We start from the raw sequence: 16275 nt of genomic DNA on the forward strand, positions 1-16275 counted from the left end.
CCCTCCTCGAGCCAGAAATGCTCTCCTAGTTTCCTCAGGGAGGGGTCGGGACCGGTCTGGCGGGCCTGAAACCTGGAGTCGTGCTGGAGGCTTCCTGCGCGGCTCCCCGGCCGGCTCTCCCCGGCCTCCGATTGGCTCGCTCGCCGTCTCGTCACAATCACTTCCCGGTCACGCCATTGAGGCTCCCGCCGCCGCCGCCGCCGCTTCCCATGGACTACGCGTCCCGTGCGGCTCTGCGGCGGCGGAAGCGGAAGCGAGTACGGAGGTACCAGCTGGTCTCCGTAGGGGGGTAGGGGGCTCCATGAATGGAAGCGGCGGCGGCGGCGGGAGCGGCCTGAGCTGGGTGCCGGGGCCAGGGCCGGGGGCTGCCCAGGGCCCGCGCCGCTGCATGGGGGCGGCCCGCGGGCCCTGAGAGGAAGGGCAGACGGGCGGGCCGAGATAGGAGGGGCGGGGTCGGGCGGCCGCAGGCCGGAGGCGCGTCGGGCTGGAGCCGGTCACGATGCCCCGAAGGAAGCAAAGCCACCCGCAGCCCGTGAAATGCGAGGGGGTCAAAGGTCAGGGGTCAGGGGCCTTGAGGGGAGAGGAGCGCGGGTGGGGGCAGTGGAGCGTGGGCTCAGGTCAGGGTGGAGGGGGACTCCTGAGGGATGAAGTGGGCGATCCAGACTCCTAGCTTCCCACCGAGGCACTAAGGTAATCAGAGTGGGTCAGCGAGTACGGGAAGTGTAGTCCACGAGGGCTGGCTCTTGAGGGAGAATCCACAAGCCCCCTCCCCTCTTCAGTGGATACTGAAGACTCCCTCGACGAAGGACCCGGGGCCCTGGTATTGGAGAGTGATTTGCTACTAGGCCAGGATCTGGAGTTTGAGGAGGAAGAGGAAGAGGAGGAAGGCGACGGCAACAGTGACCAGCTCATGGGCTTCGAGAGAGACTCAGAAGGTGGGTTTTCGGGACTTGGTTAAGGATTAGTGGCCGCTGGAGACCCCAGCCCTTCGGGAGGCAGATTAGAGCACCATTTCCTGCCACAACCGAGGGCTGGTTGAGCTTACATTTGAGCTAGATGACTTCATTTGTTTAATGGTCCAATCACTTCCATCACTTTGTTGAGGTGAAGTTCTGAGGCCCGGTCAAAGGTGATATGAATAGGAGGGTGGGTGAATCACATGGAGCAACTGATTAAAAGTAAATGCCCTGTCCCTCTTCCTAGCCCATTCCTTATGTGTATTTACTTTTAAGAGCGGTTCAGGGAAGCAAACTCTCTGTAAATCATTCAACCCAGTACTGACGTCTAATTTAACTCCCTTTCACCTGCAGCGTAAGCTCCTTTTGTATTGAGAGGTTTTAGTTTCTGTCTTTATCCTTTAGTTTCTGTCTTTATCCTTCCATGCCCCTCTTCCCTGTGATCTTAGCAGCACCCTACCCTAATTTGCTGCACTAACCCATCCATTTATGCAAGATGTTTTTTGAAAGTCATTGAGGGGACCCATGTAAATATCAATCTGTTCTTTAGGCCGGCAAGTGGTATTACATGCATTACTTTCATTGTCTCCACTTCCCTCCAAATTTTGCCTCAGAGACAGATTTTATATCAGCTCTTTACTAAAAGGAGCCTTAGCAATAGAGTTTAGGAAAAGGTCTTGGGGTTCTCTGCCTTCTGTATTTTTACTTTCTTATCTCAAGAATTACATTATTGATTCATTTCAGTCTGTGGTCCACTGTGAACCCTTGATCCTTGCCCATTCAGTGAAACTAGATACAGATCAATTCTACCATCACTAGATTAGTCCAGTCTAAGAGGTAGACAATTCATGTTGAATTTTCAGGAATTACTGCAGGGGAGAACTTGATTCCTAGGAGGGAACTAAAGGGATCATCAAAGCTAAGGGTGGAGCCAAGCAAGTGGGGAGACCATAACTGAAAAGGGGAGAGTTTGGAGCCTGATCCTACCCCATGCTGATGTCTCTTCTCATGTCTATTTCACCAGGAGACTCTCTGGGGGCCAGGCCTGGGCTTCCCTACGGGCTGAGCGACGATGAGTCTGGGGGCGGCCGGGCACTAAGTGCGGAGAGTGAAGTTGAGGAGCCAGCCAGGGGTCCAGGGGAGGCCAGGGGTGAGAGGCCAGGCCCAGCCTGCCAGCTGTGTGGGGGGCCGACAGGTGAGGGGCCGTGTTGTGGGGCAGGAGGGCCGGGTGGGGGGCCCCTGCTGCCCCCACGGCTACTGTACTCATGCCGCCTCTGCACCTTCGTGTCCCACTACTCGAGCCACCTGAAGCGGCACATGCAGACACACAGCGGAGAGAAGCCGTTCCGCTGTGGCCGCTGCCCCTACGCCTCAGCCCAGCTCGTCAACCTGACACGACATACCCGCACCCACACTGGCGAGAAGCCCTACCGCTGTCCCCACTGCCCCTTTGCCTGCAGCAGCCTGGGCAACCTGAGGCGGCATCAGCGTACCCACGCAGGGCCCCCCACTCCTCCCTGCCCGACCTGTGGCTTCCGCTGCTGTGCTCCACGACCAGCCCGGCCTCCCAGTCCCACAGAGCAGGAAGGGGCGGTGCCCCGGCGACCTGAAGGTAAGCGAGACCAGGGACCAAAGACCTTGGGACATGGGTGGCTGGCACTAGGAATGCTTGGATTGGATTCATAGCCCAGGTCTTTGTCCCCACAGATGCTCTGCTCCTTCCAGATTTGAGCCTCCATGTGCCACCAGGTGGTGCCAGTTTCCTGCCAGACTGTGGGCAGTTGCGGGGTGAAGGGGAGGGCCTCTGTGGAACTGGATCAGAACCACTGCCAGAGCTGCTATTTCCTTGGACCTGCCGGGGCTGTGGACAAGAGCTGGAGGAGGGTGAGGGCAGTCGGCTGGGAGCTGCCATGTGTGGGCGCTGCATGCGAGGAGAGGCTGGAGGGGGTGCCAGTGGGGGGCCCCAGGGCCCCAGTGACAAAGGCTTTGCCTGTAGCCTCTGCCCCTTTGCCACTCACTATCCCAACCACCTGGCCCGGCACATGAAGACACACAGTGGCGAGAAGCCCTTCCGCTGCGCCCGCTGTCCTTATGCCTCTGCTCATCTGGATAACCTGAAACGGCATCAGCGCGTCCATACAGGAGAGAAGCCCTACAAGTGCCCCCTCTGCCCTTATGCCTGTGGCAATCTGGCCAACCTCAAGCGTCATGGTCGCATCCACTCTGGTGACAAACCTTTTCGGTGTAGCCTTTGCAACTACAGCTGCAACCAGAGCATGAACCTCAAACGTCACATGCTGCGGCACACAGGCGAGAAGCCCTTCCGCTGTACCACCTGCGCCTATACCACGGGCCACTGGGACAACTACAAGCGCCACCAAAAGGTGCATGGCCACGGTGGGGCAGGAGGGCCTGGTCTCTCCGCCTCTGAGGGCTGGGCCCCACCTCATAGCCCACCCTCTGTTTTGAGCTCTCGGGGCCCACCAGCCCTGGGGACTGCTGGCAGCCGGGCTGTCCATACAGACTCACCCTGAACTAGGTCCTTCTTCCCCACGTTTTATACAGACGGACCAGAAGCCACCTTTTTCTCCCCCGCTGGCCAGGGGCTCCACACAGACTAACCTAGGCACTATAAGGACCAGCCCAACCCCATGGGCGGGGGGCCATATGGACCAGGGGGCCTTGCCTTGACTGATGCACTTCACCAGCTCAGTGAGAAGGGCCCTGTATTCACCTCCACTGCTCCCAGGGGCTGTGGACAAACTGGCTGGGGGACTGCCCAGCCTCCCACCTGTTTATTTAACTTATTTCAGTGCTTTATAATAAAGGAAACACTAACAAAGCCATGTCTATGCTGAATTGGCAATGGCAGGCAATTTGGCCTTACCCTTAGCACAGTAGTCCATGCTGTGATAGGGGAAGCAGGGGCAGTGAGAGGGAACCAGAGGTAGGCAGCAATCAGGCTGAGTTTAATGATGGGGAACTAGGCCAGACCAAACACAGACCTCTGCCCATCCCCTTGGCCTTTGGCCCATGGCCCCAAGAAGCCAGAAGTGGCCCAGAGGGAGTTGTGGTTCCTCCCCAAGGCAGGTAGCCATGGTCCCTTAGACTTTGTGCAAAATACTAAATGCTAATTTGGCATCGAGGGCCAGCTCTGAAAAGAGAAGGGGCAATCCTCTGTGCAGCCAGCCCAGGGGACGAGGAAAGGTACATTACAAGGCCCCTGGCCAAGAGAAAAGGGGAAGGTAGGAAGGGAGAAGGAAAAGACCCCTCCCTCCCCAGCTTGGGGGACACAGGCACAGGGCAAGTTTCTGTAAATTCCACGGGTAGAGGGCAGACATCCAAGCAGTGGAGATTACAGATCCTCATCTCCAATGCCCTCGAAGGCGAAATTGCCGTGGACATCACTGGCACTGGCATCTGTGCTGGGACTGCCAATTCCCCGCAAGCTCACAGCACTCAGCTTACTCTGTAACAAAGGCAGGGTAGGGTCAGAGATCTGGAGCATGCAAGATCCCCCAACAAACAGCAACCTCACCAACCCTGGAACTCACTGAGAGTTTGACCATAGACTCCCGGGTGGCATCAGGTGACTCCTGGGGAAGAAGAGGCAGAGATGTCAGAAACTCACTAGGAGAGGCGAGGCAGGGCTGAGAGCCAGGGTTCTGACGAGGAGGTAATACTTACAAGCAGTGGTGGGGACTTCACTGCTTGCTGGCTGTCTGAGCGTCTCAGAGTGCCCCCCACCCGCCGGCGCAGCATCTGGGGACAGATACAAGGTGCCAGTGAGGGCAGGATCACTCCCCCTCTCTCTCGAGAAGCCTCACATCTAGGACAAAAGGCCCCCAGCCACCCGCTCACTGCTCAGTCCACACTTGCTGCCTACCTTCCTGATACTGCCGCCTGATTTCTTCACCATCAGTTCATCCACCATGGACTGCAAGCAGATGCTCATCATGATAGCCTGAGGGCAAGAAGAGTGTCCAGCTTGACAAGAGTGGTCAGTCTGAGCCCAGCAGCACTAATGGCTCCCATATTGAGTACTGGAAACCCTACACTTTTATCTAAGGTGCTTCAGAGGAGGCCTGAGGCTAGGTTCACACCTGGGGGCTAGTGATGGTGACCCACTGTAGCCGGTCCTTGCTCATGAGGTATTCAAAAGCCAGTTCCAGGCGCACCTCGCCCCGGCCCCGGCCCGGGCTGCTCGTGCTTCCACTGGGCAATGGCACCTGGGAGAGGAAGGGGAATTAGGCTGAGTTCACTCTGACCAACCTGTCTGGCTCCCTGACCCACTGCAGCCCATACCTAAGCTCAAGGCTTGCCAGGCCTCCAACCCAGGCCTCCCCCTCCTACCCCGACTCACAGAGGAGGTGACCCGCCAGCATCGCATGCGGGTGACCCGGAAGGAGCCTTCTCGGAGTTGCTGGCCAGGCAGGCGGAGCTGCAGGCTGAGCTCACTGTTGCCCGCGCTCACCACCACGGGACAGTCCTTTTCCGGGAAGTCAGCCACACAGGCATCAAAGCGCAGGTAACCATAGTGCCGCAGTGTCTGGGCCAGTCTCAGGAACTGAAAATGGTCATCACGTGGGGGTAGATTAGGAGGGGGAATGGGACAGCGCAGAAAAAGCAACCCCTTGGAGGGAGACAGAGGCGGGGCTCACCTCCTTCTTGGAGACCTTCTCTTGCAGAGATTTGAGTTGCCGGTGCTGTTCCTTGGTGACCAAGATCCACCCACGCTCAATATCTGATACCGTCTATAGTAGAGACAAGGGGCAGGCAGTAGGAGGTCCCAGTCAGCAATCCAAGGAAAGTGTCTACCATTACCTCTGTCCAGCCTGACCCCGAGCCCCACACTTGAGCGACCTCTTTGCAGTAAGTCCTTGATCTTGTCAGCTTAATAAAAATAGGGAGAGTAGATATTGTGCCAGCAGCACTGACAGTATTCTAGGAACTTCCCCACAAACTGGGAACAAAAACACGATAGCAGTTTTCTTGGAAGAGTGAGTCACCAGTTACTTTCTTCAGGGGAAGGGTTCTGAGGCAGCTCCAAGCTCACCTGAGCATAAAGCAGGTTCAGGCCAACCCGGTTCTCCATGACATCGTCATCATAGGCAGAGTCCCAATAACTGTGAGGCCAAGGGGTGGAAAGAGGTAATGGGGCTAAGCTGGGGTAAGGCAAGAGGTAGAATGGAAAATGGGCAAAATAGGAGCAATCCGAACTATCAGAGGCTAATGGTATAATGGGAGGAAGCTTGGGAGGCCTGGCAGAAACACCCAGCACTACACCCCCTTGTCCAGATTATTCTGTCTCAATGTATGGCCCAATAATCCAATCCAGCACAGCACCCTCCCACCCCGCCCCTTCCAGGCCCAGCCCTGACCTCTTCCTCAGCACAATCTTATACTCTTGACTCCGAAGGCTAGTAACAGACACATAAGGCAGCTCAAACTCTTGCAACTTCCGTACAACTATGAGTTTAAAAAAAAATGTAGTGAGATTTAAAGGAAGGGAAATCAAGAAAGAAGTGCCCTGAGGTAATGTTCATTCTGGGGGTGGGGGTGGGGAGTTAGAGGGGTTGCAAACTCACTACTGGAAGTACAAGGAAGCAGTCAAGTCCAGAGAAACTCACAAGAAAAGGCTCCATCCTCTTTTTCTCGAACTAAGAATAGGCTAAAGTATCCAATCAAGTCATCTGGAAGATCCAGCTTTGCGGCTACAGCCTGGGGATAGGGATAGAAGTATAGCTCATCATACTGGCTGGTTCCAATCATTCTCCAAGCCCAGGACCCTGGCATGCAGGGGAAGAAGGGGCAGTGCTGAACAAGCGCCTCACCTCCAGGACATCCTCAGTCTGATCTGAAGTTAGCACGTTGATAAGAACTTTCTGCCCGTTGCTCAGCAGCACTTCCAAGGACACTTCCTCTGTGGGGACCTGCTGTGTCTCCTGTTGTGAGCACACATGGGGATGGGAGGCACTGTCTTGTCCCTTGCCTTGACCTATGCCCAACTCTATTTCTAGGTCCCTTGTGTATCTTTATTCTCAGCTGCTTAAATACAGGCTGGGATTTCTTTGATTTCATAGGAACAGAAGAAGTTTCATTCCATTAAAAAAGATGACTCCTCTGTTATTAAGATGACATGGCCTGGCCTGGTGTGGTGGCTCATGCCTGCAATCCCAGCACTTTGGGAGGCTGAGGCGGGTGGATCACCTGAGGTCAGGAGTTCGAGACCAGCCTGGCCAACATGGCAAAACCCCGTCTCCACTAAAAATACAAAAATTAGCTGGACATGGTGGCAGGCGCCTGTAATTCCAGCTACATGGGAGGCTGAGGCAGGAGAATCACTTGAACCTGGGAGGCAGAGGTTGCAGTGAGCTGAGATTACACCACTACTCTCCAGCCTGTGCAACAGACCGAGACTCTGTCTCAAAAAAATAAAAGACATGACCTTCCAGTAAGGTCCTTTCCTTAAATCTTGGTCCCACCCAAAGTCCTTACCTGTTGTGCCCGACGCAGGAAACTGTTGAAGGTCTCGCTGCTCCCAAGCAATGGGTCTTGCCGAACTATAAGGACAAGAGAATGATATTACAGGAACTTAGGACTCACTCTTGGCTCCCCAGTCCTCCTCTCAGTAGGTTCCCCCGACCCCATTTCCTGGGCTGATGGTGGCCTGCCACATCCCCCAGCTGGCCTCACCTCACTCACTGTTTGCATAAATTCTTCACCTGCCCCACCCTTGGCTGCCATCTAGGTGAGTCCAGTCTATAGAACTAGGGAAATAACAATGATGTTAATCTAAAGCACATCAGATACAAATTAAGTTCTCTCCACTGATCTTAAGACTAGTGTTATACTACTATTTCTCATAGATGTTAGTGCCCAAATTGTTCTGCTAGTATATAGAGTTACATATCCTCAGACTATTTACTTTGCTAATTGCATAACAGATCAAACAAGAGGCTTCCCAGATCTAGAAATTAAATCAGGCCCTTCTACAGAACCAGCTGTTTTTAAGTCTCTCCCCATAGTCCTCAATATAGTCAACCTAGTTTCCTGCAACCACTCACCAGCTTGCATGTACTTCTCTAACTGCTCTCTCCTCTGTTCTACCTCAGCAGGAGTCAGAGAGAAAAGCTTCTTTGGGGGGAATGCAGGAAGTACATTGGCCCCATACTCCTTCCGAAGCTATTTAGAGAAAGAGATACAACCCTTCACATAAACACAGAAAATGAGATGTGGCAATCTACATATGCTCATAATGTTCTCTTGGGTGTCCCTCCCTTCCCTCAGTCCCTGCTCCCCTGTCTACCCTGGTCATCTGAGAAACAATTCCTTTGACAGAGGTAGCATCTCAAGGGAGCTGTCCTAGATATAAGCTGTTCTCTATCTTATTGTGTACAAGTCAGCCCCTCCACAGTATGGGGAGGATTTGTACTGGGCCGGGACCTATTGGGAGCCCACTGACCACCTAGCAAGACTGTTCACTGAACCCTCACAGGAAGGAAAGGGCTTTATAAAGTGCAGAGTTAATAGCTAAGTCTGTTCACAAAGTATCTTAGGACTTAAAGGGACTCTGCAGATCAAAGAATCCATCTTTCAGGTGTAGAAACCGAGGCCCAAAGAAATCAGGTAACAGCTGGGTACCGTGGCTCATGCCTGTAATCCCAGCATCTTGGAAGGCCAAGGTGGGTGGATCACCTGAGGTCAGGAGTTTGAGACCAACCTGGTCAACATAGTGAAACCGTGTCTCTACTAAAAATACAAAAATTAGCCGGGTGTGGCGGCAGGCGCCTGTAATCCCAGCTTCTTGGGAGGCTAAGGCAGGAGAATTGCTTGAACCCAGGAGGCAGAGCCGAGACTGTGAGCCGAGATCGTGCCACTGCACTCCAGCCTGGGCAACAAGAGGGAAACTCCGTCTCAAAAAAATAAAAATAAAAAATAAATCAGGTAACTTCCTCAGGGTTGCATAACTAATTATCAGTAGAACTCTACTGAGTTAAATAGAGTTTATGATCTGGTAAGAAAGGAGAAGAAACATTGCATCACAGATACATAACGATAATTGGCACAGCTAAACACACTGAAATGAGCCGAAGAACACAAAAGGAAATCGGTGAATCGTTTGTATAAGCAGGGAAAATAACTTCAAGTTGCCGCTCAGATGACAGACGGAATGTGCTTTGACAGCCTAGGTGGAGGTAGTCGGGGGGAAGGGTTGGTTTGCCCATGCAGGGGTAAAGGCTACTAGGGCAGTAAGACAGGACAGAGAACCAGGATATAAGGACAGGAACGGGCAGTTGTTGCGCGGACATTAAGCTTCTTAGGGAGTTCCCGGAAATGTTAAACAAGATAAACCAGGACCCTTCTCTGTGGCAGTGATTAAAGGGGAACTACAGTCTACGGGAACAAGAAGAGCAGGTAAAGGGAGACACTGATGCCCACGTGTAGGGAAGGGCTTGAAGCTGTCTCAAGGCAGGGGTGCTAGTCCCACCTGCTCGTGCAGCCCCAGGAGCTGGCTGTAGCGCACCCGACAGTGCAGGACTCCATTCACGTGAATGTTATAGGCCTGAGGACACAAAAGTAGTCAAGCATTTTAGGGTTGCGGTCCGAGCAACCCCCTTGAGAACCCTGGCCGGAAGTTGCCTGGCAACTCCGCCGGAGTAACGCGCTAATCTCCCAAGGGTTAGTTCGCTTGTTTTCCCCAGGGCCAGGTCCCAAAGCTGAAGAGCCAGTCCGGGGGAAATTCGGACGCTTGTGTTGCAGTCTCCCTGCCCAATAGGCCAGTGACGCCCACCAGGGCAGCTGGGGCCTAGCTCCGGGAGGCGACCCGGCCTAAGGGCCTACCCTACAGGAGCTCGGGCGACCAATCACACACACGAGATGAGCTCCCGACGGTCGGCGGCCCAGGACCAGGCCCGAAGGGTGGCGGTCAGGCCTCGGAGGCCGCTCCGAGAAGGCTCGGGCCCGTTATCCCCGCCCCTGCCCGGCCCGGCTCCGGCCGCTCCTCACCACGTAAGCGGAGCCGCCGCTGTCCCCGCTGCGGGACTCGGTTTCGGGAATGGAAAAGTGCATGTTCCCTACGGCACGGCCCAGCCGGGCTCCAGACTGTGAGGGCCGAAGCGGCTCTGCACGCTCCCCCTCCGCTGCTCAGCGAGTCCCCGCAGCCTCACTCGCCATTTTGGGAGCCCTGCGATCCGATGTGGGAAGGCGGTGGGACGTCGGTTCTGGGACGCAGTAGCCCGGGCATGCTGGGAACTGTAGTCTAAAGGGCAAGAGCCGCCTCTCGGGACAAGGAGCCCAAAGTGGAGTTGACCCTCATTGCAACCCGTAGTGCGGGGCGGGGCCCCGGGGCCCGTCAGAAATTGTAGTCCGATTAGGGCTGCGCGTCCTCCTTCGGCGGCTCAGCCTCCAGCCCAGGTGGCGCTGTGGACCCAGCGGCCACGGAGCGAGGCAGCGGGGCGGCTCCGTGACCAGGCGGGCGGAGCCTAGGACTGAGGGCGATGGCTGCTGTGGCCGTGGCTGTTCGCGAGGGTGAGTGAAGAGCCAGGCCTGCCTACCGGTACGCAGGCCGACGAGCCCCGGATAGCTAGTGCCGGACCCTGAGCGCCTTTGGGCCCCGCCGCTCCGTTCCAGCGCCACGCTGGGCGCCGGTCTACACAGTCTCTAGCGCAGTCCCGCGCCGTGCACCGGCTGGTTCCTGTGAGGAGGATCGGTGACCCCTCCTTTCCTTTGATCCACCGCGCAGTGCGTCCCCACGCGGATCTTTGGCTCGCCTCGCGCCTGCCGGCGGAGCCATGGTCATGCTAACCCAGCAGCCGGCTGCGCCGAGTGCTAGTGCCCCCAAGCCCTCCCGGAGTCTGTCTGGCTCACTTTGTGCCCTGTTTTCTGATGCAGACTCGGGATCCGGGATGAAGGCGGAGCTTCGCCCTGGGCCTGGGGTAAGTGTGGCTTCCCTCCCAAGCCGCCTGCCAAGCGCTACGCAGGAGGCTGTGCCAGCTTTATTCCGCCCCAGCTCCCATCCCGTGTCAGTTTATTTCTCAGTAAAGCCAGGAGATTTTACAGAGGTCTTGCAACTCTAGCAATATATGATTCTGTCCCTGGAGGAGAAACGTCAGTCTCTGTGGATGTAAGCTTGTAACAGGTAGCTTGTGGAAGTTAGGGAGAACTAGGGATTTAACCATGTATTCGTAAGCATCCAATAGTGTTTGTTCCCCTTTGGAATTGTTGCGGAAGAGCAGTATCCTATGTCTGTGTCTCAGGCAGTGGGGAGGGAAATGACCAAAGAAGAGAAGCTGCAGCTTCGGAAGGAAAAGAAACAGCAGAAGAAGAAACGGAAGGAAGAAAAGGGGGCAGAACCAGAAACTGGCTCTGCTGTATCTGCAGCCCAATGTCAAGGTGCGGGGTCTTTTTTAAAGGGCTGGGGTGTGGAGCTGGTAGAGGGATGTGGTGGGAGAGAGAAGGGAGAGACAGGACAAAGTTGATTTGAGCAAGTGTGTAAAGCAAAGAGGTTTACAAGGAGAGAAGCGAATTTTAGCTGGGACACGGATATTGCCTGCCTGCAGCTTGGGCACCTGTTTTTTTTTTTAATGCTTTTAGTAGGCCCAACCAGAGAACTGCCAGAATCGGGCATTCAGTTGGGCACTCCTGGGGAGAAAGTTCCAGCTGGTCGGAGTAAGGCTGAACTTCGAGCTGAGCGTCGAGCCAAGCAGGAGGCTGAGCGGGCCCTGAAACAGGCAAGAAAAGGGGAACAAGGAGGACTACCTCCTAAGGCCAGCCCCAGCACAGCTGGAGAGACCCCCTCAGGTATCTTCCCTTCATTTTAAGACCTCCCTTACTCCTAATTCTAACACCAGCTCAGGCTGCCCTGTAGTAAAACAGCTCTCACCTCTCATTCTCACCTTGGAACCCAGAGTTCTGAATTCTTCCCATCATCCTATCCCTATTTCCTTTTCTACTCTATTATCCCTTGTTTTCCCCACCTCATCCTGTTTTTCTTGATGCCCCTTATACCCTAAGAGCAAATTACATATTTCAAGACCTACAGTGTCCTGAAAACATGATCATTATCTTTCAGGAGTGAAGCGTCTCCCTGAGTACCCTCAGGTTGATGACCTGCTTCTGAGAAGGCTTGTTAAAAAACCAGAGCGTCAACAGGTAGGAAGTGGGTTTGGTGCCTGGGTAGAAAGAGACTAGGGAAATGGACTGGAGGGAGGAAAGGTGCTGGGTGCAAAGTGAGAAGGATGGGTGCTTGGGTCAGAGTAGTCTTACTGTTCACTTCCTTTCCAGCTTTATCTCATCATTTTTAAACTCTGGGCCATTGGTCCTGTTCCTTGTTTTGTCAAGGTTCCTACACGAAAGGATTATGGATCCAAAGTCAGTCTCTTCTCTCACCTACCCCAGTACAGCAGACAAAACTCTCTGACCCAGTTTATGAGGTAGGATCCTATGAGATTGTCATAACTTTTGAGTCTGAGAAGTTTTAGTAAGTCAGTATTGAAAGTGTCTAGTAAGGTGGGCTCTGCAGGAAGAAGTATGAACCCAAGGCAGAACTGTAGAAGAAGTGGGGAAATCTGCTAGTGAAGGAAGTTCCTTTTCATTAGGGGCAGGTGGGCAGGGCAGTAGATGCTCAAGCTCCCTTTTGAAGTATGTGACACCGCCATCCCATCAGCATCCCATCCTCTGTGATCCACCCAGCCATGGTGCGACTCGGCCTGCAGTACTCCCAGGGCCTGGTCAGTGGCTCCAATGCCCGGTGTATTGCCCTGCTTCGTGCCTTGCAGCAGGTATGTCCTATCCTGTTCTCTCTTACAATCCAACCCCACCTCCCACAACACTACCCCAGCTTCTCTGTCACCCAAGGTCACCTCTGGGGGACAAAGGGAATACTCCCACCTTCAGAACATTTTCCTCAGTGAGGCTTATCCCCAGCCCCCGTTCAGAGATCTTTAGTAAGGGGCGTTTTGCAGATCACCTTGTGTACCCTATAGGTGATTCAGGATTACACAACACCACCCAATGAAGAACTCTCCAGGGATCTAGTGAATAAACTAAAACCCTACATGAGGTAGGAATAACACTATAAGTCCACTCCCACCTCACCCAATCTTTGTCTTGTACTCTTTTTCGTGCTTTTCTATCTCTGTTTTCATTTTCTGTTCTGTTTTCTTTTTAAAGACTTTTTTTTTAATGTGAAACCTTTGTTAAGTTGTGAAGAGTTGCACAGATGTAAGGTATTGCTGTTGTATTACAGCTTCCTGACTCAGTGCCGTCCCCTGTCAGCGAGCATGCACAACGCCATCAAGTTCCTTAACAAGGAAATCACCAGTGTGGGCAGTTCCAAGCGGGAAGAGGAGGTGATGAGTATGAGAAATAAGGAAGGCATGCACCTGTGGGTAGAATTAAGAAACATGTTCAAAACCCCCGGGAAGGCCAACATAAGCCTTTTTTTTTTTTTTTTTTGCCCTAGTCAAGGGTTAAGGAAGGGTTTGGGCATTCTGACTTGTGCCATCTCTGGGCCCTCTATGGGCCTGTCATCATACACATATTCAAGCACCTGGCATGATCATCAGTGGGATAAAAGTGTCCATTTCTTGTTCACTAAGGATTTTGCTCCATTTAGGCCAAGTCAGAACTTCAAGCAGCCATTGACCGGTATGTGAAAGAGAAGATTGTGCTTGCAGCTCAGGCAATTTCACGCTTTGCTTACCAGAAGATCAGTAATGGAGATGTGATCCTGGTATATGGATGGTATGGTCCAGACCCTGTGACTGAGCAAACTGGGGAGTTGGAATGATCTGAAGAAGGGACTACCCATTTGCCTTTGGGAATAAGTTGGGAATAAGTTAGTCATCAGTTACTGACATTTATAACTGAATCCTCCTCTTCATTCCCTCTAGCTCATCTCTGGTATCACGAATTCTTCAGGAGGCTTGGACAGAGGGCCGGCGATTTCGGGTGGTAGTGGTGGACAGCCGGCCACGGCTGGAAGGAAGGCACACGCTACATTCTCTAGTCCGTGCTGGTGTCCCAGCCTCCTACCTGCTGATTCCTGCAGCCTCCTATGTGCTCCCAGAGGTGAGTACAGAGGAAAAGGACTCCAAAGTTGGAGGTAAAAAAGTGTAGTAGTATAGATGTAATCTCACCTTCTCAAAGTTAGTTTTGTTTTTGTTTTGAGATAAGGATGGAGTGCAGTGGCGTGATCACAGCTCACTGCAGTCTTGACCTCCTGGGCTCAGGTGATCTTCCCACCTGCGCCTCTGAGTAGCTGGGACTACTGGTGTGCACCACCACGCCCAGCTAGTTTTTATTCTTCTTGTAGGGATGGGATATTGCTATGTTGCCCAGGCTGGAACTCCTGGGCTCAAGCAATTCCCCTGTCTCGGCCTCCCAAAGTACTGGGATTATAGGCATGAGCCACTGTGCCCAGCCACAATTATTTAAAAGTATTAGAATTATATAGTCCTGGCTTGGCGCCATGGCTCACGCCTGCAATCTCAGCACTTTGGGGGTCCAACGCAGGAGGATCACTTGAGCCCAGGAGTTCAAGACCAGCCTGCTCAACATAATGAGACCCTGTCTCCACACACACATACACACACAAACATACAAAATTAGCTGGGCATGGTGCATGCGCATGTAGTTCCAGCTACTTAGGAGGCTGAGATGGGAGGATTGCTTGAGCCCGGGAACTGCAGTGAGCTGTGATTGCACCACTGCACTCCAGCCTGGGCGACAGAGTGAAACCCTGTGTCAAGACAAAAAATTACATAGCCCTGTTTATATTTAATTGGAAAAACACTGACAGTATGTTACAGCAGTCTAGCTATTGCAAAAACATTACATTAAACTAGCAACCAGGAAGAGGGAACAAGACAAAAGTAACTTCAAAGTTTAGTTTTCCTGTGGGAGATTTGATGGGTCAGTGGTCAGGTGTTTTTACAGAGGAAGAGCCATCATTAAGATGTTTTCACAGAAGAAAAGCCATGATTAAGATTTATTACTTGCCAGGCCCAGTGGGTCACGCCTGTAATCCTATCTCTTTGGGAGTCCGAGGCAGGCAAATCATCTGAGGCTGGGAGTTTGAGACCAGCCTGACCAACGTGGAGAAACCCCGTCTCTACTGAAAAAACAAAAAATCAGCTGGGAGTGGTGGTGTGTGCCTGTAATCCCAGCTACTGTGGAGGCTGAGGCAGGAGAATCACTTGAACCCAGGAGGCGGAGGTTGTGGTGAGCCGAGATCGTGCCACTGCACTCCAGCCTGGGCAACAAGAGTGAAACTTGGTCTCAAAAAACAAAAAGATTTATTACTTGTCTCTTTGTTTTTGTTTCCTTCCCTTCTTTTCACAGGTGTTGAGATTTTTTTTTTTTTTTTTTTTTTGTGATGGCATCTTGCTCTGTCGCCCAGGCTGGAGTGCAGTGGCGCGATCTCGGCTCACTGCAAGCTCCGCCTCCCGGGTTTATGCCATTCTCCCACCTCAGCCTCCCGAGTAACTGGGACTACAGGCGCCTGCCACCTCGCCCAGCTAGTTTTTTGTATTTTTTTAGTAGAGACGGGGTTTCACCGTGTTAGCCAGGATGGTCTCGATCTCCTGACCTCGTGATCCACCGTCTCAGTCTCCCAAAGTGCTGGGATTACAGGCTTGAGCCACCGCGCCCGGCCATGTTGAGATTTATTACTTGTCTTAATGTTGCTGTCCTGTAAGTAGGGGACTTTATTCTGCATTGATACAACAATGACATTTTTTCTCTTCCCCTTCTCCTGTGAAACAAACAGGTTTCCAAGGTGCTATTGGGAGCTCATGCACTCTTGGCCAACGGGTCTGTGATGTCACGGGTAGGGACAGCACAGTTAGCCCTGGTGGCTCGAGCCCATAATGTACCAGTGCTGGTTTGCTGTGAAACATACAAGTTCTGTGAGCGTGTGCAGACTGATGCCTTTGTCTCTAATGAGCTAGGTAAGTAGGGCAAAAGAGAAGCCTCCAGCTACCTGTGAAGACTTGAGAGTGAGAGAGGGGCAGATAAACTAGAAATTCTTTTCTAAAAGAACGTAATGGGTACACCTTCCATTGCAGATGACCCTGATGATCTGCAGTGTAAACGGGGAGAACATGTCGCACTGGCTAACTGGCAGAACCACGCGTCCCTACGGTTGTTGAATCTAGTCTATGATGTGACTCCCCCAGAGCTTGTGGATCTGGTGATCACAGAGCTGGGGATGATCCCTTGCAGTTCTGTACCTGTTGTTCTACGAGTCAAGAGCAGTGACCAGTGAGGGGGAAAACACAGGGTTAATAAATGCCATAGTCCCTACCTTCAGCAA

At 53.1% G+C, this 16275-nt stretch overlaps 3 protein-coding genes across 22 annotated transcripts; 2 read left to right on the forward strand and 1 right to left on the reverse strand.

The window, feature by feature from the left end:
* The first annotated feature begins 281 nt into the window (after positions 1–281).
* Positions 282–3798, forward strand: ZNF513 (zinc finger protein 513). Of its 2 annotated transcripts, none has more exons than XM_005576283.5 (4): positions 282–554; positions 780–935; positions 1981–2568; positions 2664–3798. In XM_005576283.5, the coding sequence occupies exons 1-4, from the start codon at positions 500–502 to the stop codon at positions 3488–3490; spliced, it is 1626 nt and encodes a 541-aa protein (XP_005576340.1). In that variant the 5' UTR covers positions 282–499; the 3' UTR covers positions 3491–3798. The 2 variants fall into 2 exon arrangements, with proteins under 2 accessions (XP_005576340.1, XP_073868222.1); XM_074012121.1 differs by lacking the exon at positions 282–554 and having other exon boundaries at positions 858–935; positions 1981–2151; positions 2258–2568.
* Positions 3799–3904: 106 nt separating this feature from the next.
* SNX17 (sorting nexin 17) lies at positions 3905–10152 on the reverse strand. 3 transcript variants are annotated; one of them, XM_005576280.3, is made up of 15 exons: positions 9966–10152; positions 9448–9522; positions 8024–8141; positions 7455–7519; positions 6791–6901; positions 6587–6677; positions 6338–6425; positions 6013–6082; positions 5618–5710; positions 5320–5523; positions 5060–5185; positions 4843–4920; positions 4644–4718; positions 4511–4552; positions 3905–4425 (listed from the first exon to the last, which is right to left on the reverse strand). In XM_005576280.3, the coding sequence occupies exons 1-15, from the start codon at positions 10026–10028 to the stop codon at positions 4312–4314; spliced, it is 1413 nt and encodes a 470-aa protein (XP_005576337.1). In that variant the 5' UTR covers positions 10029–10152; the 3' UTR covers positions 3905–4311. The 3 variants fall into 3 exon arrangements, with proteins under 3 accessions (XP_005576337.1, XP_073868223.1, XP_073868224.1); XM_074012122.1 differs by lacking the exon at positions 8024–8141; XM_074012123.1 differs by lacking the exons at positions 9448–9522; positions 9966–10152 and having other exon boundaries at positions 7653–8123.
* Positions 10153–10432: 280 nt separating this feature from the next.
* On the forward strand, positions 10433–16275 carry EIF2B4 (eukaryotic translation initiation factor 2B subunit delta). Of its 17 annotated transcripts, none has more exons than XM_045369588.3 (13): positions 10433–10515; positions 10851–10894; positions 11216–11351; positions 11553–11759; positions 12031–12110; positions 12300–12391; positions 12625–12739; positions 12944–13020; positions 13207–13309; positions 13576–13703; positions 13853–14030; positions 15730–15910; positions 16028–16275. In XM_045369588.3, exons 2-13 carry the CDS (start codon positions 10865–10867, stop codon positions 16225–16227), a joined length of 1527 nt encoding a protein of 508 aa, XP_045225523.2. In that variant the 5' UTR covers positions 10433–10515; positions 10851–10864; the 3' UTR covers positions 16228–16275. The 17 variants fall into 17 exon arrangements, with proteins under 17 accessions (XP_045225523.2, XP_073868216.1, XP_073868213.1 ...); XM_074012115.1 differs by having other exon boundaries at positions 12651–12739; XM_074012112.1 differs by having other exon boundaries at positions 11556–11759.

Source organism: Macaca fascicularis, chromosome 13, assembly GCF_037993035.2.
Source record: "Macaca fascicularis isolate 582-1 chromosome 13, T2T-MFA8v1.1".
Lineage (NCBI taxonomy): Eukaryota > Metazoa > Chordata > Mammalia > Primates > Cercopithecidae > Macaca > Macaca fascicularis.

Coding starts and splice junctions, on each gene's coding strand:
- ZNF513 (XM_005576283.5), top strand. CDS start 500: ATGCCCCGAAGGAAGCAAAGCCACCCGCAGCCCGTGAAATGCGAGGGG. Junction 555..779: donor GAAATGCGAGGGGGTCAAAG/GTCAGGGGTCAG, acceptor TCCCCTCTTCAG/TGGATACTGAAGACTCCCTC. Junction 2,569..2,663: donor GGTGCCCCGGCGACCTGAAG/GTAAGCGAGACC, acceptor TTGTCCCCACAG/ATGCTCTGCTCCTTCCAGAT.
- SNX17 (XM_005576280.3), bottom strand. CDS start 10,028: ATGCACTTTTCCATTCCCGAAACCGAGTCCCGCAGCGGGGACAGCGGC. Junction 5,524..5,617: donor AGAAGGTCTCCAAGAAGGAG/GTGAGCCCCGCC, acceptor GACCATTTTCAG/TTCCTGAGACTGGCCCAGAC. Junction 5,186..5,319: donor GCTGGCGGGTCACCTCCTCT/GTGAGTCGGGGT, acceptor TTCCTCTCCCAG/GTGCCATTGCCCAGTGGAAG.
- EIF2B4 (XM_045369587.3), top strand. CDS start 10,751: ATGGTCATGCTAACCCAGCAGCCGGCTGCGCCGAGTGCTAGTGCCCCC. Junction 11,760..12,030: donor AGCTGGAGAGACCCCCTCAG/GTATCTTCCCTT, acceptor ATTATCTTTCAG/GAGTGAAGCGTCTCCCTGAG. Junction 15,911..16,027: donor CTTTGTCTCTAATGAGCTAG/GTAAGTAGGGCA, acceptor CTTCCATTGCAG/ATGACCCTGATGATCTGCAG.